The sequence below is a fragment of the Chenopodium album genome, chromosome 17 (genome assembly GCF_948465745.1).
Source record: "Chenopodium album chromosome 17, dcCheAlbu1.1, whole genome shotgun sequence".
NCBI classification, from domain to species: domain Eukaryota; kingdom Viridiplantae; phylum Streptophyta; class Magnoliopsida; order Caryophyllales; family Amaranthaceae; genus Chenopodium; species Chenopodium album.
The window spans coordinates 50,716,479-50,744,117 of NC_137850.1; the positions used below are offsets into that span (position 1 = coordinate 50,716,479).

Here is a 27,639-nt window from a genome sequence, read left to right on the forward strand (position 1 = left end):
ATGGCGATTCAAAACCTAAAGGCTACGGTTAATTCTTCTTCTTCTTCAATTCGAGCCAAGTCGATTAAGCATGTTCGTGATGAAAATTTAAAGACTTTATTATCGAAGAAGAAGCTTCACCTTGTACTCGATTTAGACAATACCATTCTTGAATCGAGTATTATTGAAAATTTAACTAAATATGATCGTGATTATTTACAACGCTCCGTTGGTGTCAAGATGGTCGAAGAAAAAAAGCTATATCAATGGGTGTGTGAAGGAAAGGGGTACAAGGTACGTCTATAAGTGTTTCCTGTATGTTTTTATTTTTTATTCTAAATAAGTAGCTTAGTACGTATTAATTATCATCACATGGATTAATAATATTTTTAATTTTTCAATAATCATGTTTTAATAAATTGAAATTTAAAAAAAAAAAAAAAATGTACCTATATTTTGTTTAGTATGCAATGCAATCATGCAAGTATATAGATTATTTTTTACAAGTTAAATTAACATATATAAATTTCAATTTACAGGATGTTTATGTAACGAAATTGAGGCCTTATGTGAAAACGTTCCTCAAGGAAGCAAGTACACTATTCGATATATCAATTTTTACGCTAGGAAATCTCGCATATACGACGAAGATGCTAGAACTACTTGATCCCGAGCGTTTGTATATTAATTCACAAGTGATCACGAGGGAATATGTGCCATTATCGACACCATGGAGGAAGGGGCATGATCTTTTGAAGTCGCACGAACGGGTCGTGTTAGTAGTCGATGATGCAAAAGACGTGTGGGAGGCTAATGCTAAAAATTTGATCGATATAGCACCATACGGGTTCTTTGATGATGAGTCCTCGGATAAGAAATCTTGGACACGAAAATGGGCGGATGAAAGTGAGAAGTACGGAGAACTTGCTCGAGTTTTGAGAGAGTTAAAGAAGATTCACAAAGAGTTTTACAATTTGGAGGAAGGCGAAGATTATGAAAGCCGTGATGTAAGAGATGCAATTGAAGAAGTGAAGAGAAAATTCAGCTTGCAAGGTACTAAACAAGGGATTAGTCAACATGCAAAGGAAACGACTAATGAGATTGATGAATGCTTCAAATCGATGGATCTAAATTGCCGCAGAAATAGACTAAATAGAATTCAGACTAGTCATGAAGTTATGTAATGTTCTAACATGAATTCTATGATTTTCTTTACTTTTGATTTTCTTTTTTAGGAAATTATATTGAATGTCACTTTATTATTTTTTTATCAATTGAGAAAATTTAATTAATGTCATTGTCAATTGCTAGAACATAATAATGTGTATATAACTTTAATTAGTTGCTTGAAAGTGAAAAGTGCTTAGGAGATGATAGGATTTAAAGCGTAAGATTTAAGTATATTTATCTTTTAATTTGTTGCACTTTAAAACATATGTTCTTGTTTGTTTGTTAGGGGCATGCATGCAATAATACGTTGGTAGGAGCATATACCCCGTAGTCATTTTCAATGGGTTTGATAACTTGATATTGATAGGATCTAATATAATGTATGTCCATTTGATCTAATATATATGGTTGTTAATATTGCTTGTGATCTTATTAGTGTATTTGTTACCCATGTGGCCATGTCCATACATCATTACATGTATAATTGTGTGAATTATACTCGTAGCCTCATAGGTTATATCTTATATGACATAATTTTAATAACAATCAAAAGTGGGTGGATCTAAAGGGGTTAACATGTTAAGTAAATTTCTTAAACAATGCTTAATAAGAAACAAATTCCAATCATTATTTAGTATGCCCCACGACATTCATGCATATATATATATTAAATCACAACCGCCGTACTTCAATTCGAATTCAAAATTGTATGAAATTTGAAAGCCAATTTTATTATATCTCATCTCATTAATTCATCAAATTGGATGGAAACCCATACCATATTAATGAAATAATATTGAGGTGAACCAACAGTCCAACATTACATATATAAATATATATCTAGTACGAGTACGTACCTAATTTAAAATACATTAATAATTACTACAAAATTAATAAGGCTTAGCACCATTAACATTACCAGGAGGATAATATTCGCAAACAACAAAAGGCCAACCAGCACCACAAGTAATACTAGCACACCCAAGATATAAGCTATTTTTCCAAACCACTTGTTTATAATGCTTACATTCTTTTCCATTCAAACAAACATTCATATTATGATCATAATTTGTTTCCTCCCCAATCCATTGATTGACCGCATCAGTAGTCGTAAACACGTATCCGGAAGCCGTGTTCTCGCCGTAAGGTCCATTTGATGACATCGTGTTATCGCATGTATGCTTGACTTTGTTGGCGAAATCTTGGGCGTATGATGCTAGTGTTTGGTTCCATTTCAAGGGTGGCACCCCGACCTCAGCACGGGCCGCGTTGTGCACGTCTAGGAACTCTTTTTGGTTGTCTTGTTGGGCATGGGATATCACAAGAGTTGTGGCTAAAATAGCACAAAAGAAGAGATGAATGAATAGCTTCATTTTTTTTGGTGGTGGTTTTTTGTGAGGGGGTTGGAGAATTTAAGGTGGATGGGTTGATTATTTATAGGGATATAGTGCAACTTTTTCGTGACTTATATTTATAGCTCTTTGATTTGTGTTCATACATCATGTATATATTACTATAGTTTGTCAACTGTATATTAAAAAAAAGTCTACATAAAATGCTTTTTAACCAACCTTAAGGGGGAAAAAGAAACAACCTGTTTATTATTCGTCTTGATTTCACATTTTTAAGCAAAATGGAATATTTTTTATTTTATTTTATTTGTTTAATGTAGTCACAAAAAGTAATATTTCACTTTCTACCAAAAAAACAAAAGGGAAGAAGAAGAAGTAATTTCACAAACAAAGATATTTGGTTTGAATCTTTGGTTGGGGTCAATGGGGTGGGGTGGAATGGGATTATAATATACGAAGTATGCACTTTTTTTCACCTCAAATTAATTAAGGATATGTAAATATATTCAACCTTTGATTAATATATGTTGATGTATAAAGGTTTTGATGATGAGGAATTTAAACTGAAGCAAACTCATCTAATAAAGGTTTTCAAGTGTTTGTTTAGCTTAGGTGAAATTGATCTTGGAGATGGAAGAAGTAGCTGATGCTATGAAGTCTTGAAGAAGTTCTTTATTCAGAAAGTTATTCAATAAGAAGAAGAGTTCCCTTACAGGAGCTAAGTTCCCTAACAGGAACGTTCCCTAACAGGAATCTGAAGATGAGGGACTAAGTTCTTTGGAGGAACTTAGTAAAACGTGGAGCCCAAGTAATCCTACCAGATCAAGAGCACGGCGCAGCAATAGTTTAGTTAAGATTTTATCTTCTAGATTTATTGTTAAATATGTTAAGTAGGATGTGCATGGAATTTATTAGAAGCGTGACAAGATAGCTTGGCAAATTAATTATTTACGGAAAATATAAAAGATAGAATTCGAAAAAGATTTTTAACTTAAAAGCTAATTTCCTAAAATCTGTTTGTTAAAAAGATATTATGCTTTTTAACTAATTATTTCTATCTTATTTTCTGAAAAGATTTTCTTCACAAAGATTTATTTAAAACCGTATTTTAGGATAAGTTAAGTTTAACTTATTTATCTTTTTGAAAACCTACTTTCTATACGAGTCTTGCTTGTATAAATAGTAGAGGTCGAATTGAGTTTAGGTTTTGTGAGTTTTATGCATGAAGAATTACAGAGCTTAAATTGTGTAAGTTTGCCAAGCTTATAAACTTGTCATATTAGTTTCGGGTTTCATGCATAGCTTGCCTATCATATACTAGGTGTTTATTATTTGTATTTGGTTTGAATTAACTGGGTAGTAAGAGGTTTGTTAATTTTGTTTATTGTGTGAGCTTCTGGTGAGAAGGGGAGATTTGTACTTGGGGAGTACGAGTGAGTCTAAGTGTGGGACTTAGACAGAGTAGAACAGGGTGTTGTTCTGTAGTGAGTTCTGTTAGGAACTTGAGAGTAGAGTCTTTATTATAATAGGTTGTAACTTGGTGTTTGCCCTATTATAGTGAAGTGTTTGTGTTTGAAATCCCTAAGGAAGGGTCGAGGTTTTACTTCTAGTTGGGCACTAGAAGGTTTCCTCGTAAAATACTGTGTGCTTTACAAGTTCCTGCTTTATTCTGTTTTGTTATGTTTTATTCCGCGAAAAATAGTCACTAGGAACTCATCTACAATTCACCCCCCCTCTTGTAGAGTTCGTCTCAACTAACAATTTATGAAGAGTTACTTAAAACTTTTAATTTTTTTTTTTAAAAATTAATTATACTATGTATTGAAGTTACTTCGTATTTAAAGGGAGGACAATAGCCGCCAAAACTCATAATATCTATTCCTTCTACCCCTATTTTTTTGCACAGATATTATATATTGCTACAAACTAACAAAATATCATAATAAAATCTTATATTAGTTGAGAATTATAAGTTTTCGAAGTTGGAATTGAATTACACGTGAACACATAATAACATATGGGAAGATCAATTATGAAGATGACTAATGATAATATATTAGTGTTACTACTCGCTTAGGTAGTATGTGGTGTCCTTGTTTCACAAGGAAATTGCTAAATTAAATAAACACAATAGCTTGATTTATATTGATGACGGCCATGGTCAATATATAATACAAGGTTTCCTTAATTCGATAGAATTAGGAAATAACAAAACATATCAAAAAGATAATATGCTAGGCATAAAATATGAAAACTAAATATATCCTATTAATTTCCTAAAATATATCCTCAATAGAAATAAATATCCCTTGATTATTATCTTTCATCCAAAATAAATAAATTTGTACGCTCCTTTTTTACACTTCAAGCTAGATAATGGCAGTCCAAAACTTAAAGCCTAATGTTATTTCTTCTTCTTCATTTCATTGTGCTGATTTGATTAAGAGTGTTCGTGATAAAAATTTGAAGAGTTTATTGGCCCGGAAGAAGCTCCATCTTGTTCTTGATTTAGATAATACTCTTCTCCACTCGAGTTCTATGCTAAAGTTAACCAAATATGATCGTGATTATTTACAACGCACTGTTGGTGTCAAATTGATCGAGGAAAAGAAGCTATTCCAATGGAAGTTTGAAAGAAACGATAGCATGACATGTCTACCTGTTAGAGTAAGTTTCTGATTTTTAAAATTATCTTTAATTTGTATGTTGAATACCATTTACGTACATATTATCGACCACTTGCGTTAATTTGTTAAAAAGATTTACAAAGAATCATGTTTATTTAGAAATAGGTCTATATTTTGTTTAGTCGTTCAAGTATATATGTTCTAGTATGCGTTAAATTAACATAATTTTATTTCAATTATTTTCAGGGACATAATGATCATTGGGTAACAAAATTGAGGCCTAATGTTGAAACGTTTCTTAAAGAAGCTAGCGCACTATTCGAGTTTTCAATTTTCACGTTAGGAACTTGCAAATACGCAAGGAAAATGCTTGACCTACTTGACCCCGAAGGGTTGTATTTTGCTAATTCACAAGTGATCACAAGAGAAGATATCCGTTCAAAGCCATTGAAGAAGGGGCTCGATCTTGTATGGGCACATGAAAGAGTTGTTTTAGTGGTCGATGATATAAAAGAAGTATGGAAAGACGACAATGCTAAGAATGTGATCAAAATAGCTCCATATGAGTTCTTTGATGATGAATCCTCGAATAAGAAATCTTGGTCACGAAATTGGGCAGATGAAAGTGAGAAGTATGGAGAACTCGCTAGGGTTTTAAGGGAGTTAAAGAAGATACACAAAGAATTCTACAACGTAGAGGAAGGACAAGATTATTATGAAAGTCGTGATGTAAGAGATGCAATTGAAGAAGTAAAGAGAAAGTTCGTTTTGCAAGGGACTAAAGAAGGGATGAGTAAATATGCAAATGAAACGATTAATGAGATTGATGAATGCTTCAAATCAATGGGGTTGAATTGTCGTACAAATGGACCAAATGTTATAGTTCAGACTAATCATATGGTTATGTAATTCGAATATGGAGTTTATGATTGATTATGTATATGAATTCTTTTTTTTTTTTTTTTTTGAAGAAATATATACGTAGTATATGAATTCTTTTATTGTCTTAACTTTTGTTTTTGTTTTATAAGAAATTGAATGTAACTTTTATTTTTTTTGTATTTTATTTATTTAAACAACTGAATCTCACGTTGATTTTCAAATAAAAGCATGACATAAATTAGCAATATATTTCCCTTAAAGTGTTAATGGAAAAAAATTGACCCCTATTAATATATATAGTAGCTTGAAAAGTCAAAAGTGCTTCTTGATGAATTAGACACATTTTTCCTTGTTTGTTTGTTTAGGACCTATTGAGTTTGACTATGTATGGAGATTAAGATATGGATTAAAACCTCTCACTAAAATTATAAAGCTCATTTATATAATTTATTCTGACATTGATTAGTAAAAGTGTACAGACAATCTAGCTAGTAATAATATTCTAACTTATACAACTTTAAATAATGCTTAAGAAACAAAATTAAATCTTAATTTTCAATACCAGAAAACATTATTATCTAACATTGACGAACAATAATAAATTCACAACTATATTTTAGAATTCAAAGATTTGTAAAAACCAAATTTTTATTCCTTCTCATGAGTAATTCATCAAATTGGGATAAAAGCCCATACCATATTAATGAGACATTAAGGTAAACAATATTACAAGCCCAATACCTAATTAAAATTACATTAATAAGCAAATTACTACAAGTACAAATTAAATTAAAAGGTAATTAATATGGCCATGTACCATTAACATTACCGGGAGGATCATATTCACAAACAACAAAGGGCCAACCAGCACCAAATATAATACTAGCACAACCAAGATATAAGCTATTTTTCCAAACCACTTGTTTATAATGTTTACATTCTGTACCATTCACACATTCATTCAAACGATGATCATAATTTTCCTTCTCCCCTACCCATTGGTTAACCGCATCAACCGTCGTAAATGCCCCATAACCGGAAGCCGTGTTTTCACCGTAAGGTCCCCTAGATGACATCGTGCTATTACATGTTTGCTTCACTTTGTTAGCTAAATTTTGGGCGTATAATGCTAGGGTGTGGTTCCATTCAAGGGGTGCTACTCCAACTTGAGCACGGGCCGTGTTGTGCACGTCTAGGAACTCGGTTTGGTTGTCTTGGGCATGGGTTATCACAAGAATTGAGGCTAAAAATGCGATAAAGAGATGATTGAATAGCTTCATTTTTTTGGTTGCTTTTGTTTGTGAGGGGGTTGGTTGGGGTGCTTAAGGTGTATGGGCTGATTATATATACATTTATAGTACTTTGATTTTGTGTTCATAATTACGAATATAATCCTATAGTTAGTCAACTATGTATGAAGAGTCCACATAAAATGCTTTTTAACCTACCTTAATGAGAATATGTGTTTTGATTTCACATTCTTAATAATATTTTTTTTTCTTTAATGCAAAATGTGTTTTTGTCCAATTGTTTTGTCAACATATAGCAGCAGTTGTTAGAGAGAAATAGTCTCATATATATGAAAAAGTCCTTGTAACTCCTCAGAACTCAATTAATTAGATCTTCCATGGACAGTGCTCCCTCCACAACCTCATAAATTAGTTGAACAAAAGGTTAAGCAGATATGATCTGCATAATTAGGATCCATATACCTAAAAACAACATTTATAACTAACATGCATTAATATCAATATTTTAATATTTCTACTTCATAGATACAATATATATAATAAACCCAAAATTTTAAATGCGGAATAATTAATTCAATTATAATTAGAATGATTAGATTTATGTTAGGAATTTGATGTTGATTAGTTTTAGAACAATTAGACATACGTTAAGGATAATTTAGACATACAGTAGTATTAGGAAAACACTACAACCATCACACTACTAATCTACTAGGAGTATAATTTAAACATATGGGCCGGCAGCCCTGGGCCTCAGATTTCAACGCCCCAAAATCTGTGATCTATACTCTATAGTACTACTATTTTAAACTTGTCTTGTTCATTTTTTTTCCCATTTTTTTAAAAGTTAATTTTAGTTGAGCATTTTTATTTTTTATTTTTTTGTTATTAAAGGTTTTATGTAAATATTCATTACCCAATCATCATCCGTAACAATAGAGTTAAGCATTTTTCTATTCTCTTTTTCTCTGCTATCATAATTTTCATTAATTTGTTAAGTAACCTTCATGGCTTTTGAATAAGATGATAAAGCTAAAGAAAATCATACCCGAAAGTTCCTTTGACGACAGTAGTGATGTGAACCTATGTTCCTTGAGCAAATCGCACCAGTCCAAAATCCGCAAGCTGCATTATAAAAAAAGAAAACACACATTAATATTTATATTATTGAATTTAATATTAATAATATGTAATTATAACTTATGGAGTTTTTTTATTCTATTATTTAAAAAAAAAAATTATGTGTGCAATATGCACGAATCTAAATAATAGAGAAGTTTCATGTTATTATAATATCAATCTTGTTAAATGTAATGATATTTGTTCAATAACTATCTTAAAATAGTTTGTATGATATCAACTTTGTTAAATGTAATGATATTTGTCTAACAAACAAAATCTTAAAATTGTTTGTTGCAATCAAACCTTGTTTGATTTTTATTTGCACTTATGTTGATATTACCACAAGCATGATACATGATAATAATAAAAAAAAAACATTAACAAAATATATGAACAAAAAGTATATCAATTATACAAATTTGTTCTACAAAGTATTAATTACAGGGTATGTGTTTCACTTATGATGTTTTTAAAAAATATTTCAAAGAATATCCTTGCAAATTTTGGTGGTTTTTTTATATAAAAAAAAGTTAATTATTGAACAATTAGGTGGGTTAGAGGAAATTAAAGAATAATCAAGTAAATTAGAAGGTAATTAAATAATCAGTTTCTTTTTGCAAAACAAAATGAACGTGGTGATTTTTTTATTTTTATTTTTATTAAAGCTTTTATGAGGATAAAAAGGGGGCTTTAAAAAAAAAAAAAAAAAAAACCTTTTAACATTGGTTTCAAACTCTACTATTTTTTTATTAGGAGGAGATTGGAAAAGGTGATAGTAACATATTATACAAAATTAGGCTCGATCCAAATTTAAAAAGATAGTAATAAACTAGTAATTAGTAAGCAAGCAGCATAATACATTGTATATGAGTTTTTATGGGCCTAGTTTGAGTTAGGCCTAACATAGGACATATCAGTTTTAGGGCTAGAATTTTTATAATAAATGGCCTTATAAGGCTATACCTTTGTCATTGTATGAGCTATATATTATTGTATACTAAAATGTTACTCCACAATAAAATAGAAAAACATAACATAAATTAAAAAAAAATTGTAGTACCTTTGTGTTGAAATCATCGTCAAGTAATACATTCTCCGACTTGATATCTTTATGAATGATCGATCTTCGGCTTATTTGGAACATCATCTCTGTGAATATAATTTATCCCTTTTGCCAAATTAATGGCAATGTGTCTCCTTGTGACCCAATCAGTTCTAGGTCTACCCTTTCCTATTTTCAATAAATATTAGACACAAATTATAAATTTATTACAATTTTAATAATGATTAAATAAAAAAAACTAAAAAAAACATGTAATCATATTTTATTTACCATGTTAATGAAAACTCAAAGTTTTTTGTGAATAATATTGGTACATAATGAGTCTTTCTCCTCTTGACCTTAAATAACAAAGTTCGAGACTTTTGATCTTGAATAACAATACCCGAAAATAATAGTGATGTGTTCAAGGTCAAAGTAACATTTACCTAATCACATTGGTGCACACACAATGAGTCTTTCTCTACTTGAAGTCTTTCTCCACTTTTATTTACTCTGATTTACCTTGCACACTCTCATTTTTCACCCTCTTTATCGTCATTTCACTTTCATCTAGCAAATTAACTAGATAAACATCTCCAAAACCACGGTGCCCAAGAATTGATGTATTTGAAAATCCATTAATTGCTTCTTCCAACTCGTCGAAAGTCACATTTACCTAATCACTTCTTCATTTTTTTTTTCAATCTGATGCGAAAAGTACAAAACTCTACCAACACTACAACCAATATCAAAAAAAAAAAAAAATAAATAAAAAAAAAATAGTAGAGTAAAAACTGATATTGCAAAATTTTCCATCCATTTTTTGACAAGTAGTGTAGTGAAACAATATTAGTGGAACATGTTGTCTCCTAATCGGATAGCCAAGAGGTTAGTCTTCCCATTAAATTTAACAAATAAATACATGTAGATAAATAATCACTTATAACTTTATTTTTTATGTTACATGAAATAAATTACATTGAAATCAAAGTATATATTAACAAATTACATAAAACGGTAAATATATTACAAAAGTAATTAAATTAATTAATTAAATTTAAATATTTTAATTTGTTTATTAATAATTAGTATGTCCCCGTGACTATGCATTCTTGAAACTATAATATTTGAGAAACAATGCACAATAACTAAAACAATTCTTCAAGGAGGGTGTAAGGTTGTCTTAACTAAGTTTTAGTATAGATATAATTTCATTATCACCTTTTTTGATTCCTGCAAATCCGTTGTACTCAAAGGTCTGCCACTTACTTACAGGCTAACCAAATAGAAGGCTACATAAGTGTTAATTAATAATTAGCATGTTCTTGTGATTATACGCTGGATTTTTATTATTTTATCTAATCTTGTACATATAAAAAAAAATTACAAATTACATCAATTATAAAAAAACACATAAATGATAATCAATCCAAATTTCAAATTAATCAAATTTTATTTTTTTAAGAAATATATCCAAATAATGTGGAACCAAGTTCTTGATTTCGAGGTAAATAAGTAGATTTAAGTGTCAGGTTATGTATCTAGGTCTTATCAAATTTTAGTATGAAATTAAAAAAAAATATGAATATAAAAGTAATTTTGCATATTAGGATAAATTTGTTTTTATATATTCATTCCACAGCATAAAAAAAAATTGTTTTCTCAGCTAAAAGTTTTATTATTTGATGATTTAATTAGATGAAAAAGCAGTTGAAAGATGAAAAAAGTTAATGAGTTGAAGATGAATAAAAACATAAAAATAATTTTCATAATATTTCTATAAATTAGTACAAATTAAGGGTATGCTCTTTTAGTTCAGATTTATACGATGCTTACTTATTTATTAGAGAATATATTAACATACATATATATGTAGTATATATGTTCATTTTTACAAGATAGATTTTTCTCTCTTTTAAAACAAATAAGATATTTGATTTGTTCATTATTTTTAGCAACCAATTAAATTGCAAATTGTGAAATTTCTAACTTCCTATATATACTTCGTATATCTTTTTATTGTCAACTTTACTATAAAAAATAGATATAAATAGAATATAATATTACCAAATATTGATAAGTTAAACAGTATCGTGCTTAACTTTTATATGATGCTAAAATTCATCAAATAATTTATGGTCCATGTATCTAAAATTTCACAGGAAATCCCTATATTTAAGCACCATCAATACTATTTTTAACCAAAAAAAAAAAAAAAAAAAACAAAACCCACCTATATAAACATACTTCCCCCAACTTTTTCCCATATCTTTTCTTTATCTCGCCCTCCTTAGTTTCAAACTCACCCAAAACAATGGCTATTTTAAATCATTTCTTAGCCATTGTTTTGGTAAGTGGGCTTACCATGACCCATATATGTTGGGCATCATCCTTATTTGATTGGAAACTTCAATATCTTGCACCAATCAATGCGGCCCGTCTTACAGTATTGCAGCCCCCTTTAGTTTGGAACGAGACTCTTGCAACCTTTGCTAGATTGTATGCTAAAGAGAGAGTTGTAGATTGTAAATTACAACACTCAAACAACCCAATATATGGTGAGAACATTGCAATGAGTCCTGGAGAATTAAGCCCAACTGAAGCCGTGGATTTGTGGGCTAGTGAAAAGCCCAATTATGATTATGGCTCTAACAATTGCAAAGAAATGTGTGGGCATTACACACAAATTGTTTGAAAATATACACAAAGTGTTGGGTGTGCCAAAGAAAGATGTCAAAATGGAGGCACTTTTATTACTTGCAATTATTATCCTCCTGGAAATGTTATAGGGCAAAGACCTTTCTAAGCATATTTTTGGTAGGAGAATTCTATGTGTTAGGGTCATTTATTATAATTCTTCATGTTGGATAAACATTTTTGTATACATAAACATAAGTGTAATGTATTGACACAATGTCACAATGTTTCATATTCAAGCTTGCTTTTGAAGTGGTGATATTGTTAATTTGCTATCATAAGAGCAACTCCAATGGCAAGCTAATTTGACAATTAGCTTGTCATGCCACATAAGCTTTTAAGCTAATTATCATTTTAGCTACTTTTTTCTCCAATGGCTAGCTATTAGCTTAGTAGTAATTGTTGGATAGAAATTACATGGAAAGAGCTTAATTGGTACAATGAGCATTTTATTTTGGCAAGTTTAATCCTCAAGCAAAATTAGCTTGGCAAAGCTAATTTTCTTAGCCAAGCTAATTGAGTTTTCTAGCTCCAATGGTCAAGCTAGTAGCTAAGGAATTAATGATATGAAATTGCAAACAAGTCCCTAGCTACAATCATTGGAGTTGCTCTAATGTTGTTGACGAAATTATGAGGCGCAACTGATTAACTAATTTACTGTTAATTACAATGTTTAGCCATTGTTGATATAGTCTAACATATAATACTAGATGGTATTAAAAAATTATAATCGCAATTTTTCAACCTTTTAGAGTAATAAGAGATAAGGAAAAAAAAACTGGCCCTTGTTTTTTGCGTAATTGTCTCTCTTTCAGCTTGAGATTGTTGACAAATTCAAGGTAATCTTCAACGACTTTAACCGAAAAAACTAACTTCACACACCTCTAATCTAGTAGCACTAGCCGTTAATTAATTAGTCAATATAATACGAAGTATTAATGTATGTAAGCATCCTCAACTACGGAATTAAAGGCGAAATGGCGCAGAGAAGAATTATAGGGCCATTTTTGCTTCTAAAAAATTTGCTAATCCTTATTTACTACTCGTAATATATTTATTTTTAGCATAATTACATTCTCCTAAAATTGATTACTATATGTTCGATTTAAAGGTCAATTTAATCAAATACAATGAATCAATTTGCAAAAAAGTGATTATGAACTACAGATCACGTAAATGACTAACTTTACTACTATTATAGTTCATTAATTAGTTGCTTGTTAATTAGTTTATACTGATACATGAATCAAATGTTGTCCGATCTATAAATTTGATCGATTTTATATAATTGATCTATATTGCATGGTGTAATTTATAAGGTATGGAGGATGCTCATTACGAAAAATAATCGAGCCACAATTGGACGGGATTGCTTGACTTGACTCCTAACATTCACCTCACGTATGAAGCTTGTTGGTCTAGTCTTGGAGCCTTTTCAAGTTATCTTAAATTTTACTTTGTTAATTATTGTGACAAATTGAATCTATTCTTGAAAGTTATTACATGTATAAGATTCGTATGACTATGCATCTACAAAATTTGGAAATCCTCTTAGCAAGTCTTATGTATACTAGTACATACTACTTTATACTTCGTATGAAGCTTCACATACGTGTAATTTTGAGTAATCCTATATACTGGTAATTAACTCAATGGTAACTTAACTCATTCATATGATGCACTAAATTTTCGAATGTAGGGCCTGCTCTCATTGACTGAAATGAGCTGAAGTGAACTGAACTGAATTTATTAGAGCTGAACTGAACTGAATTGAAATAAATATTTTACGAGAGAAGGATATTAGGAGCTGAACTTATTAGAGCTGAACTGAACTGAACTGAAAATAATGTGATGAGAACAAGGCCTAAGATTTAATCAAGTCTTGAGTATAGTCATTATAAATATAATGAAAATTTGGTAAATCAATACTGACATTAACATTTTTTTTTCCTCGTAAGTTTGCTTGTTAAATTAGCTTGTGAAATGTGATAACTAACTAAATCACTACTCGTAAGCATGGCGAAAAAATTCCGTCACGCACTTGCTAATTATGCTCCTTGAATTAAGTACTGATTGATTAACCATGACGAGTTTATCTCTGAATCGTAGCTTAGGTGTATAATGAAGTGAAAAAAAGAAAAGGTATTAACGAAAGAAAACACTATTATATTCTTTTAGACGTTATGGTATACCAATCAAATTAAACAATGACGACAACAACATAATTTCTGTGATTTGGAAAGGTTAATAAAATTATTTATGATAATATATTTACTACTTATTGATTGAATAAGCATACAAAGAAAGGTGCAAATTTATTTCAAAAAACTAGAAGACGTGCCACATCTTTAAGCTACAATAATGTACTCTTGTAATTTTTTTTTAGTGTAAACTATATATATAATTAATATCCTATAGTCCTATTAGGCATGTGATTCCTCATTGACTGATCTCTCTTCTAAAATGATCCAATATCATACTTAATGAAATATTATCTTTGTTTTCTACTCTTCTATAGTCAAGTCACATGATAAGTATAATTACTATTACTTACGAACATAATTGAGTAGATATGTCAAAACGGCTGGTCAAACCATTTTTTTTAAAATTCACTTTCAATAATATTGGTCGATTTTCTAAGTCACCTTTTACGTGTTTCAATCCTAATTTATCATGTCCAAAAACGTAAAATTATGGGCGGGCTTTTTCTTTTTTTTTTTTTTTTTTTAAAAAAAAAAAAAATCTGATTTATGAATAATCGATTAAAATATTGCTAGATTATGTACATTTATGATATCATTCTTAATTATTTTTTAACTTGGCATTCCCTTCCTACCATCTATATATACAACTCCAAACCAAAACTCCTAATCATATCCCAAACAAACATTACCCTACATCTATTGATTAATTATCTTCTAATCATATTATAAGCTAGTTAACCTTTTCTCCTTAGCAAAAAAACATGTTCATTATGAAAACCTCACTTCCTAAAATTGCATTTGCCCTAGTTTTAATAACCCTAATTCCTGTCAACTGCCAAGCACAAAATTCTCCTAGGGACTATGTGGCCGCACACAACACCGCTCGAGCAGCGGTTGGTGTAGGACCATTAGCATGGAACGACACCGTGGCTGCCTACGCCCAACAATATGCCAACCAAAGGAAAGACTGCCAATTGGTGCACTCATCAGATTCAAACTATGGTGAAAATATAGCCGAAGGTTCGGGGTCTAATGGTGCGTTGAGTGGTGTTGATGCGGTACAGTTGTGGATTGATGAGAAATCGAGCTACGATTATGACTCGAATTCTTGCACAAATGGTGAGTGCTTACACTATACTCAAGTGGTGTGGAGAGACTCGGTTCGTTTGGGTTGTGCTCTGTGAAAATCTGAAATTCTTGATCAGATTTTCCAGAAAATTCTAGAAGAAACAAAAGAAGAACAGAGAAGAAAATTCAGAGAAAAATATCAGAGAGATTTTGTGAGATTATTTTTCATTAAGTTAAAGAAGAAATGGGAGAATACAGGCTATATATACAACATTATGTTAGAGAATGTAACAAACTTTGCTGAGCTGGAAATTCTAGCTAATTAAATAAATCAGAAAATCTAACCAAATTCTGTTACAAAGAGCATGCTGTAAGCATGCCTCAACACCCCCCCTCAAGATGGAACTGGTTGACAAACCAGACCAATCTTGAGAGATAGAAAACGATGCTGATCAGCACCAAGGGGCTTGGTCATGATGTCTGCTAACTGAAGTGCAGAACGAACATGAACACAGCAAATAAGACCTTCTTGAACCTTTTCTCTAATGTAATGAACATCAAGTTTTTGATGTTTAGACCTCAAATGCTTGGTCCGTTCATGAAAACATGGATTCTCAGCAATATGCTGAGCTGCCATATTGTCACAAAATAAAGTAATAGGAGTAGGAACACAAACTCCAAGCTCATCAAGTAACCTTTCCAGCCATTGAATCTCATCAGCAGTCTTGCTCATAGAACGATATTCAGCTTCAGTAGAACTCTTCGAAACAACTTTATGCTTCTTAGTCTTCCAAGAAATCAAGGAATCACCAAGAAAAATAGTATATCCTGTTAAAGATCTCCCTGAATCCATACAAGAACCCCAATCTGCATCATTGTATGATGTCAACTTTAAATCAGCATTTGCAGAATAAAAAAGACCAACATTCAAAGTCCCTTTTAAGTATTTCAGAACATGCTTGGCAACAGATAAATGCACATCTCTAGGATCACTCAAAAATTGGCTCAACTGTTGTACAACAAAAGAAATATCAGGCCTGGTAAGATTCAAGTACAACAATTTACCAACAATTATCCTGTAAACTTCAGGATCTGGTAAAGGAACACCCTCAAAAGTATTCATCTTAACACCTTTAGGAATAGGAAAACTAGCAGGAGTACAGTCCATCAACTGCATATCAGTCAACATATCCAAAATATACTTCCTTTGATTCAATAGAATTCCAGCAGCAGTTCTGTTAACTTCAATACCAAGGAAATAGGTCAAAGCTCCCAAATCCTTTATAGTGAAAACAGAATGTAATCTGTCTTTCAATGAAGCAATTTCAACAGAGTCATTGCCAGAAACCAAAAGATCATCAACATAAGCAATGACAACAGTAAAGGAATCCCCAACACTTCTGATAAACATGGAATAATCTTGCTTTGACTGATAATACCCTTGAGAAACCAAGAACTTGCTCAATTCAATATTCCAGCATCTAGAAGCCTGTCTAAGCCCATATAAAGATCTTTTGAGCTTAAGAACCTTCCCAACTGGAACAGAATATCCCTGAGGTGGAGTCATGTACACCTCCTCATCAATATAGCCATGTAAAAAAGCATTATTAATATCTAACTGCTGAATATCCCAACCCTTTAAAGCTGCAAGAGCAATCACAGTTCTGACAGTAGTCAGCTTGGCAACAGGGCTAAAAGTGTGCTTAAAATCCTTGCCTTGAACCTGTCTATCACCTCTGGAAACCACCCTTCCTTTACACCTTTCTATAGTCCCATCAGGTCTATATTTTGTCTTGTAAACCCACTTTGAACCAATAGCTTTCTTACCAGGAGGAAGATCAGTAACTTCCCAAGTATCATTGGACTCAAGAGCATCCAATTCCTTCTGCATAGCTTCCCTCCATTCAGGGAATTGAACAGCTTGTTTGTAAGAAGTAGGTTCAGGTTGAGAATGCAACATATTTGCAAGACTTGTAAGAGAACACTCAGGAAGAAAGCTTAAACTTGGTTCAGCAAAAACATTAAAAGAAGTTGATAAACTGGAAGAAGATTTTGTAAGCTGGGGAATAGTAGGCATAATGAAATCTTTGAATTTATTAGGTAAAATTCTAGGTCTGGTAGAAACCCTAACTGTATCAGAATCAGGAATAAGAACAGTATTCTCAGAACTGATTTCAGCATTATTGTCAGACATAACTGGAGAATTTTGAATATCATGATGTGGAAAAGAAAAATGAGAAAGATCTGTGTTTGATGAATCAGAAGAAGGATGTGAAGAATGAGAAATAATAGGAGTAGAAGTAGTCTCAGGGAATATTTGAACAGGATAAGAAGTTGGAACTAGAGCAGGATTAACTAAGGGTAAAGAAGAATGTGAAGAACCTGAACATGAAGGAGTAGTATCTGCTATTTTAAAAGGAAAGATATGTTCAACAAAATGAACATGTCTGCTCAAAACCACCTTTCTAGACTCAAGATCAAATAACTTGTATCCTTTTTGAGCATAAGGATACCCTAGCAGAACACATTTTTTAGCTCTTGGAGCAAACTTATCACCTAATTTCTGAGCAGGATAACACAAACACCCAATGATCTTCAAATGTGAATAATCAGGAGCCTTTTTGAAAAGTAATTCAAAAGGAGTTTTCCAATTCAAGACTGAACTAGGTAACAGGTTAATGATATGAGTTGCGGATAGCAAACAATCTCCCCAGAACTTGATTGGTAAACCAGAATGAAATCTGATTGCTCTAGCAGTTTCTAACATATGCTTGTGTTTCCTTTCAACTCTTCCATTTTGCTGAGGATTACCAGGAATAGATTTCTGATGTACTATTCCCTTAGAAGAAAACAAGGTAGAACAAAAATCTTGAATGATTTCAGTGCCATTATCACTCCTTATACACTTCACTTTCATGCCAAATTGAGTCTCCACATAAGCAAGAAAATCAGAAATAACAGAACCAACTTGAGTCTTGTTGTGTAACAAATATGCCCAAGTTGTTCTAGTATGATCATCCAGAATAGTCAAAAAATAAGTGGCACCTGTAAAAGATGGTGTTCTATACTTTCCCCAGAGGTCAATATGCACCAAATCAAAAGGATTAATAGCTAATGAACTGGACACTGGAAATGGCAGTTTATGATGCTTGGCAAAAACACATGCTTCACAATCAATACTATGTGTTTTATTATCAACAAAAATATCTGGTAAATGCTTCAATTTGCTAAGAGAAGCATGCCCTAATCTAGCATGAACAAGCTCAGTGCTAGAACTAGAACCAGAAAAAACAAAAGCATTGTTAGCAACATCTGCAACATGCTTATTCAAGGAAACAGGACAAACAATCTTATTTAATCTGTAAAGACTAGAAACTCTTGAATCAGATGCCTTGACTTCTTTAGTTTCAAGGTCCTGAAAGACACAAAAATCCTTCTCAAAATGAGCTAACAAATTGTGTGTGAGAAGTAACTTGCTAACCGATAGCAAATTATGCTTAAAACTAGGTATATATAATACATCAAACAATGTGAGTTGAGAATTGATTGTCACAATGCCTGAGTATTTAACCAACACAAAAGAACCATCAGGAAGTTTAACATTCAAACAAGATCCTAATGGTTTAAGAGAATCAAATAAAGCCAAGCAACATGCCATATGATCAGAAGCACCAGTGTCTATAATCCAGTTCATGCTATTAAATTGAAAACCATTTGAATGAGAAATACCTGCAAAATTGACTGAACTGGCTAGAGGATTATCCAATCCAGAATCTCCATAATCATACTGAGACTTCATCATCTTAAGAACCTCCTGATAGACATTATTAACCATAACAGGATCAACACCAGAACCAGCAGCAGTTGAACTTCCAGCAGCAACACCATTATCATTAGGTCCACTTCCAAGAATTCCAGCTGAACTAACATTAGCAGCCATTTTCGAAGAAATAATAGCTGATTTTCCTTTCACATTAGACCACCAATCAGGATATCCAATCAGCTTAAAACACTGATCAATCGAATGACCTTTTCTCTTACAATGATCACACTGTAAGTCATACCTCATCTTCTTGAGATCTCTCTTAGCATTAAACTGTTGCTGAGTATTCTGAGAATTAAACCTCGAAGCAGAAACTCTATTAGCATTAAAAGCATTCATCTCAACATTAGACACAGTAGTCATGCCATTAAGTTTCTGCTGCTGCTCAATTTGTTGTAAAGTATGATAAGCTTTGTTAACAGATGGCACAGAATCACTACTCAACAAATTTGTCTTAACAACATCAAAAGATTTGTTCAAACCACAAAGTAATTGCATCAGCTTTTGACGCTGATCATTTTCATAGAGTTTCTTAAGAATTCCACATGAACAACTCTTCATAGCACCACAACTACAATCAGGAAAACCTTCAAGAATCTGTAATTGATCCCAAATTCTCTTCAAATGACCAAAATATTCAGCAATAGAAGCATCATTTTGCTGAATATGAGTCAAATTTCTATGTAATTCAAACAACTGGGGTAAATTCGAGTGACCAAATCTCTCCTTCAATTCATTCCACAATTGAGCAGAAGAATTAACAAATAAGAAACTCTCAGATAAACTCTTATCCATTGAATTCAACAACCAACTCATTATCATGTAATCATTTCTTAACCATTTCTGGTAATATGTACTATCAGTAGCAGGCATAGGTATACTTCCATCAACAAATCCAAGTTTATTTCTAGCAATTAATGCCATCTTAACAGTTCTACTCCAATTAATGAAGTTTGCTCCAGTAAGAACATGAGTTCCAAGCTGCATACCTGGATGATCTCCATTAGCTAGATAGTAAGGATCGTTGAAATTCATACCAGAATTTGTAGAATTAACTCCAGAATCATCAGAAGCAGCCATTATAGCTTCAGAAAAATGAAGAATCAAGGTAAAATGAAGAAGAAATCAGCAGAAACGAGCACCTGATTGCTCTGATACCATGTGAAAATCTGAAATTCTTGATCAGATTTTCCAGAAAATTCTAGAAGAAACAGAAGAAGAACAGAGAAGAAAATTCAGAGAAAAATATCAGAGAGATTTTGTAAGATTATTTTTCATTAAGTTAAAGAAGAAATGGGAGAATACAGGCTATATATACAACATTCTGTTAGAGAATGTAACAAACTTTGCTGAGCTGGAAATTCTAGCTAATTAAATAAATCAGAAAATCTAACCAAATTCTGTTACAAAGAGCATGCTGTAAGCATGCCTCAACATGCTCGAGTTGATTGCGAAAATGGTGGGGCGTTCGTTACTTGTAACTATGATCCTCCTGGTAACGTTGTTGGAGAACGTCCTTACTAGTAAAAAATATATATATGGATCGGAACATCTTATTGCTTTGATTTCTATTAATTAATAAGACATCATCAGCTAATTAGTGGATGGAGTCAATAATGTTTGTTTAATTTAAGTAGTGTCTTAATTAGATATATAATATAATTGTACGTCAATATCCATTAAATAACTACTGTTGGGTAGCTATAATATTTGTGAAGTCATAACAAAATTGTCCCTATTATTTAATAATCATAATACACTCTTGTTATTATGAATAGTTAACCATGTCATACAAAATTACAATAATGCAATTTGGCCTCACTTTTTTTATATATATAAAAAAAAAAATTCAATTCTAGGTACCTATAACTAATTAATTTGCTGAAATTTCTTTATTAAGCAATAATTTTCATTTTGGTACTTATTTAATCTATAAAGACGATTGAGCTTATTTGTGAATACAAAAAGGTGCTAAGCAGCGATAAATCATAATTATAATAAGGGTTTTTTGTCAAAAATTACCTAATAAAATCCATATTTTGTGAGAAACTACCTAATAAAAAAAATGTTGTGATAAACTACCTTATTTTTGAAACATTGTAATAAACTACATAATAAAGGTAAAATGTTATAAAAAACAACCTAATAAAAGGTCAAATGTTGTAAAATACTACCTATACCGAATTTTCACCATTGATCGACCTCAAAACACTCCCAAAACCGCTGTTTTCATTCCCAAAACTAACATAACTTGCTTGAAAACGTCTCCATCACATCTAAACCACCTTTCAACCACAAAACCACCACCTCTAACCCTAAAAACCACCATCTCGAATCACTAATAATCTACCCTCACTAACTCGGAATATCCTCCAATCATCCCAAAAAATAACCTTACTACCTTGCAAAAAAAAACCCCTCGTGGTGGTTCTGGGGGTGTTCTAAAGTGGACCAACATCCTAAAATTAAGTCAACGGTGGAATTTCGGTCAAAGATAGTATATTACAATATTTTATCTTTTATTAGGTAGTTTCTTACAACATTTTTTTTATTAGGTAATTTCTCACAAAATTTAGGCTTTATTAGGTAGTTTCTCACAAAATGACCTTATAATAATAACATCATCTATTTATAAAAAGTGTTTAAATTACGATTTACAATAACTTGCACTTTGATTTTTATTCATATTGTACAATTGTTACATTTTTTCTTACATGAGCAGAAGCGTAACCAAACCCACTCATTTTGACCATAGTATTAGCAAAGCAACTGACATAACTAGGATTATTATTACAAAGACAAATACTAATCATCACGTACATACATTATTCTCCCAATTCAATCTTCCATATGTATCTTATATTATTATTGAATCCTTGATTAATCACATGACCGCGATTAATTTACAAAGTTTGATCGGATGTTAAGTAAGGTCTCTGGCCAGGCCAATTGCCCGGTGGATCATAGTTACAAGTAACAAAAAACCAACCATAGTTACATTGAACCCTAGCACATCCAAGACGAACCGAGTTACGCCAAACCACTTGAGTGTAATGCTCACATACCCTACCAGTAGCACAACTGTTGGAATTATAGTCATAACTAACCTTCTCATCCACCCACATCTTTACCGCAGCTGTGCCGGTCATGAAAGGCCCGCTACCAACGGCTAGATTCTCCCCATAGGGCCCTCTAGAATGGCGCATAGCGCAATCACCTCTCCTTTCAATTCGTTGGCATATTGTTCGGCATAGGCGGCCAATTGGTCATCCCACTGTATATTACCAGCGCCCACCGCGGCCCTAGCTGCGTTGTGGGCATTAACATAGTCTTGTGGTGAATTTTGCGCATGACAAATATTGGCAAGGGCTAGGGTTAAAAAAATAAAACATGAAAATGATGCAAGGTTTTTGAGTGAATTCAATTTCATATTATTAGAGGTTTTATTTTTGCCTCAAAAGAAAATGAAACTGATGAAAATTTGCTTAAGATGACTTAGATTTTATAGAGAGATTGAATAAGTAGTAGTTAAGTTTCTTTGCAAGGTTAGCATCAATAGATAAAATATTATGGCAATATGGTTAGTCGGCATCATGTAAGTTACACGAGAAATAATATTATAGTGCGAGTATATATCCGTGAGAGATTCTAATTTTAGTATGACTGATTAACTTGATTGCAGCCGCCCCTAGCCGCTCTAAATTGTTGATTATGATGGATCGATCGATCTAAGTAGTTTTTTTTTTTTTTTTTTAGTAGATGTATCAGTTCTATAATATACGCAGCAAATCATCATGTAAAACCTATAATTTTTTTACTTCTATTACATACAAGTATCCCTTACATGCAACATTAATAACCACACCAAATCCACAAACTACACCAAATCAACAAACTATATACGACGTTGAAATTCAATGATTTTTTTGTCCATTTATTTTCATAAAAATAGAGTTGCTTGGGATTTATGGTATAATAAATTTTGCATGGTTAAAATACTTATTATAATGTTTAATTAGTCTTTGACAATACAATAAGTTTTCACAAGTGTGATTTTTAATTTGTTCATTTGATATTTTTATTTTTACTCATATTAAGATTTTACAATGAGTAAGAAAATGCTTAGTGAAACACAAAATACCCTCGGGCTCCTTTACTGGATGATACATACAAACACGCATATATTATATATCCAGATATTTTTCAGTCGTTTGCTGATCAACTTGGAGTCTTTTTTAGTAGTTCTTTGGTAGGCCATAGAGAAGCTTTCCAATTTAATTGGAATTTCATAAATGGGGGATGTTAGTTGAAGATACATCTTTAACATAGACACCCCTTTAATAGAGTTGGATTCAACAATCAGGCACGTACAAAATATCAAGTGATTGCATTGTATAATTGAACATTCGAAAATTATGTTTATTAATAAAGTTTAAAATTGTATATTAAGTATGTGAAAAAAGTTGTTGATTATTTTCCACATCATTTCATTTTCCAGAATCAATGAACTGTTTGCAAGAACTCATACAGGTAAGCTTTAAATTACAAGACAAAGAATCAATGAATGGCAAGGATAAGGTAGGGTGCACCTTGTACCCGAGTTTATATATATATATATTTCCTAATACTTGTGTGTAATATCATACTAGCTCGGCTTCCACTATCATTATATAAATTAATTTCTAGTAGTAGTTGGATTATATATTGTCCCCTATACTTGTGACTATTTTAACTTTTTTTTTTAGGCAAGATACTATTTTAGTTAAGTGACCAATTTGCTAAACAAATCGAAAGACTGATTAAAAATGGTCTTTATTATGGCCAATATCCGATAATTTAGTTAAGGCCACTCCTATGATTAAAGTAACGAACAATCATATATGGTCACCTTTTTTTTTTTTTTTTTTCTTTTTTAAATCATATTTCCATTTATGACCTATAGAATTGTGTTGAAATTTTCAGAGATGATAATGCACAGGATTTTTTTTTTTTTTTTTTTTTTTTAAAATGATAATGCATGATGCACTTGTGATAATTGATAAAGCTGTTTGAACTATTGAACTTGTATTTGTCATCGACATGATTCTTTTGGGTTAAAGTAAGTACAACTATGTCGAATAATAATAGTATTCGTAATTAATAGTACTCCATTTTTTTTTTTTTTGAAGAATTAATAGTAACATTGTTCAATTCCAACCAATCAATATTTAATTGATCCATGTATTATATACTTGTATCATGTATACTTATTACCATACTTATATGCTCCAAGTGTTAAAAATTCCCTTCGTTAATGGGCTATTTTTTTGTAGTCCATTGCATCTAAGAAATTCTTCATGTTTAGAATCAATCCTGTCATAATTGATCTTTTACGATGGGTTTGGACGGTACAAAGCGTGATTGCGGGCCTAGTAAAGCGTGATTGCGGGCCTAGTAAAGACTTCAAGTACTCAAACTTGCTTGACTTGAATAAATTAAAGTCTTCTTGTAAGTGTCTCTTTGGTGTTTTTGCGTAGTGTAGTTTGTTGGTAATCTTTGTTTTTTGTATTTCTTTATAAGTACTTTTTGTCAAATAAATATATTATATTATTTCAATATATAAGCTCGTAATAAAGATAATCATATGAGGACATGTATGATTTGTCTCAATAATTGCTTTAAGAAAGAACTTACATATATGCACTCGAGCGAGAGGACATATTAAAAAAATTAAAAAAATAAAAGAGGAGGCAAACATATTAATTAAAATTGATTAATGATAAATCAGGTTCTTACAACAGTAATAAATTCAGCATATATGAGTTGATGATCAATCCATGTAGCTAGTACATGTATATCAAGTATGCTTATTTAGTTAATTTTCTTTTTCAACAAGCGTTACATATATAATGCTCTAGTGAGCTAATTAATAATAGCTTGATACCACATACTCTAGTGAGATAAATCTCACCTATTGGTAGAATTTAACAAGCTCCATGGTAAGTTTAGTAAGGCTTCTGGCCAACGTAATTACCTCGAGGATAATAGTTACAAGTAACAAAATACCAGCCGCTATAACATTGAACCCTAGCACATCCAAGTTGAACCGAATTACTCCAAACAACTTGAGTATAATGTCCACAAACCTTGTTAGGAGCACAAGTATTGGAGTAATAGTCATAATTGACCTTCTCATTAACCCATAGTTGTACTGCAGCCGTGCCAGTCAAGGATGCACTACTACCTGCCGCGATGTTTTCTCCATAAGGTCCACCCGAGTGTTGCATAGCACAATCGGCAATCCTTTGGTTGGCATAATTTTGGGCAAAGGTAGCCAATGTGGTATTCCACTGTATGTTCACAACACCCACCGCGGTCCTAGCAGTATTGTGGGAATTGACATAGTCTTGTGGTAAATTTTGTGCACGGCATTTTTGAGCAAGGGCTAGGGTTACAACTATGAAGCATGTAACATATGCAAAGGTTTTTGGAAAATTCATTTTTGAGCTCGCTGTTAAAGAATACTTGTATTTATCAAATAATTAAAATCAAGATTTATTGATGAGATGTTTGTGAAAACTATGAATGTAATGTAAGGTTTTTATAGCTTGAAAAAGGTAAATTGGCGTAGATAAGTTGATGGTCAAACACTTGTTTATTTAACCCTTTACCTATATTGTACTCCTCAATTCGGTAAATTAGTTGATAAGATTGATCCAATGCATCAAATCCAATGAACCAACTTGAACTAAATTTATCAAATATAGATAAGCATATAAAATAAGATAAAGTTACGCACAAATGCACCGCAAATCAATACGTAAATATGGAAAATGTCCAAATTTACTACATACTCTATACTATTTTATATGTTGCTTCATTATTTGGCACTTTTGATAGATAAACCACTTGCAGTCAATTTCATGCTTAATTTGTACTTAAGGTATTGCATGGATGCTTCAATTATAAGGTATGCACTATGTATGGAGTCTAGGGAATGATCAATTCAAGGAGACAATGCAAATTAAATGAAAATCACGGAAATAATTAAACAAATACTTCAATTTCTGACTCATAGATTAAATTAATTAACTATTTTTCTTTGTTATACAGTATGTAATTAGTAGAAATCATACGTTAATAAGGATTTAAGGACAGTACTCCACATATATACACATTTACAAATGCTAATTATAAAAACCTTCAGTTTATTAGAGAAAGGAGGAATAGGTATATATAGTTGATTTTTATGAGCTTTGACTTTGAACAGGGAATGTCGTGAATAAGTGGTATAGAGTAGTAATTAAAATTTATTTATCTTTGATGAAATTTAATGAACAAGCATTACATAGAAAAATGAAACTTTCGTTACAAGTTATGTATTTTTAAGGGTAGGTATTGAAACCTAATTAAGGGTTACATATATGCATTTACTATACTTTTTTTTTATAATGGAATAAAGATGAAAATTCATGATAATATCATGCGCAAATCGATCTGTATAATTAATATTAATCTATCTTTAATATTTTCTTTTTAACTCTGTAGTTTCTTATACTGTAGTACATACCCCGCCCCAAGAGCTAAGGGCTATGTTTATTTTTCATTACAGTGAGTGTCAAATTTGTGTTTTCTAAGTAAATAGAAACAATAAAAGAAGTCGTTTGTTATAATTATGTAATTATGACCCAAAACTGTTGATTTGCAAGGCTTTCCTTTGAAACGTATGATATTGAAAACTTGCTGATGAGTGTGTTGACCACATATCTTTGGGAAAATATGGACTATAGACGTTTTAGAACCATTAGATTGGATAAAAAAAATAATGCGAGTAAGAACTAAGAATACATTTTCTACTTGAAGGTGTTTGACTGGTTGAAAACTTCATCCCATAGTCATTTAATCCACGTTTACCCCCACCTCTCTATAGTCTCATTAATTAAGATAGATTTGTCAAATTTAAATTCAACTAGCGTAAAATTATTTGATCAATAAAATAAATTATAAACATTTACTTTTTTTTTTTTCTTTTTTAAGAAAACGGATGGTGTGCTTAATATTAATAAATTGTCCATCAAAACATACGGGGAGACCTCACAAGGACTACGGTTCTCCCACACCTGTTCAACACCAAAAGGCACTATACAGGCTAAATGATGGGCTACACTAGTCCCATCCCGTTTTACATAACTCCAAGAGCAAGAATTAAAAAAGCTACAAGAGGCAAGAACATCATCAAGAATATTATCAAGGTCGGTGAGAAAAATTGAGCCTTTGCATAACCTTCCAATAAGAACTTGGCAGTCAAGAGGCAATTGCAATGGTTATTAGACTTGCGAAGCGATATGGACTTATAAACATTTACTTTGAGTTAATTGAAAACTACCAAGTATGATAACTACAAAATGGAATTCAAACCTTTGAATAAATTGTTTACTTGTTAC

At 31.6% G+C, this 27,639-nt stretch overlaps 6 protein-coding genes and 2 pseudogenes across 6 annotated transcripts; 4 read left to right on the plus strand and 4 right to left on the minus strand.

Annotated features, from left to right (window-relative positions):
* Nucleotides 1-1,163, plus strand: LOC145589272 (RNA polymerase II C-terminal domain phosphatase-like 5). The gene is made up of 2 exons (XM_081645798.1): nucleotides 1-273; nucleotides 519-1,163. The coding sequence occupies exons 1-2, from the start codon at nucleotides 1-3 to the stop codon at nucleotides 1,161-1,163; spliced, it is 918 nt and encodes a 305-aa protein (XP_081501924.1).
* A 708-nt stretch (nucleotides 1,164-1,871) lies between these two features.
* On the minus strand, nucleotides 1,872-2,567 carry LOC145588466 (pathogenesis-related protein 1B-like). The gene has a single exon (XM_081645116.1). It carries the CDS (start codon nucleotides 2,520-2,522, stop codon nucleotides 2,040-2,042), a length of 483 nt encoding a protein of 160 aa, XP_081501242.1. The 5' UTR covers nucleotides 2,523-2,567; the 3' UTR covers nucleotides 1,872-2,039.
* A 2,310-nt stretch (nucleotides 2,568-4,877) lies between these two features.
* On the plus strand, nucleotides 4,878-6,037 carry LOC145589273 (RNA polymerase II C-terminal domain phosphatase-like 5). The gene is made up of 2 exons (XM_081645799.1): nucleotides 4,878-5,168; nucleotides 5,375-6,037. The coding sequence occupies exons 1-2, from the start codon at nucleotides 4,878-4,880 to the stop codon at nucleotides 6,035-6,037; spliced, it is 954 nt and encodes a 317-aa protein (XP_081501925.1).
* Nucleotides 6,038-6,810: 773 nt separating this feature from the next.
* LOC145588468 (pathogenesis-related protein 1A-like) lies at nucleotides 6,811-7,290 on the minus strand. Its single transcript, XM_081645117.1, has one exon. The coding sequence runs from the start codon at nucleotides 7,288-7,290 to the stop codon at nucleotides 6,811-6,813; it is 480 nt and encodes a 159-aa protein (XP_081501243.1).
* A 4,448-nt stretch (nucleotides 7,291-11,738) lies between these two features.
* On the plus strand, nucleotides 11,739-12,230 carry LOC145588469 (pathogenesis-related protein 1 pseudogene; annotated as a pseudogene).
* A 2,856-nt stretch (nucleotides 12,231-15,086) lies between these two features.
* On the plus strand, nucleotides 15,087-20,740 carry LOC145588470 (pathogenesis-related protein 1A-like). The gene is made up of 2 exons (XM_081645118.1): nucleotides 15,087-15,505; nucleotides 20,641-20,740. Exons 1-2 carry the CDS (start codon nucleotides 15,087-15,089, stop codon nucleotides 20,738-20,740), a joined length of 519 nt encoding a protein of 172 aa, XP_081501244.1.
* A 1,379-nt stretch (nucleotides 20,741-22,119) lies between these two features.
* Nucleotides 22,120-22,646, minus strand: LOC145589274 (pathogenesis-related protein 1A-like; annotated as a pseudogene).
* Nucleotides 22,647-25,132: 2,486 nt separating this feature from the next.
* On the minus strand, nucleotides 25,133-25,695 carry LOC145588471 (pathogenesis-related protein PRB1-3-like). Its single transcript, XM_081645120.1, has one exon. The coding sequence runs from the start codon at nucleotides 25,693-25,695 to the stop codon at nucleotides 25,201-25,203; it is 495 nt and encodes a 164-aa protein (XP_081501246.1). The 3' UTR covers nucleotides 25,133-25,200.
* Nucleotides 25,696-27,639: the final 1,944 nt, after the last annotated feature.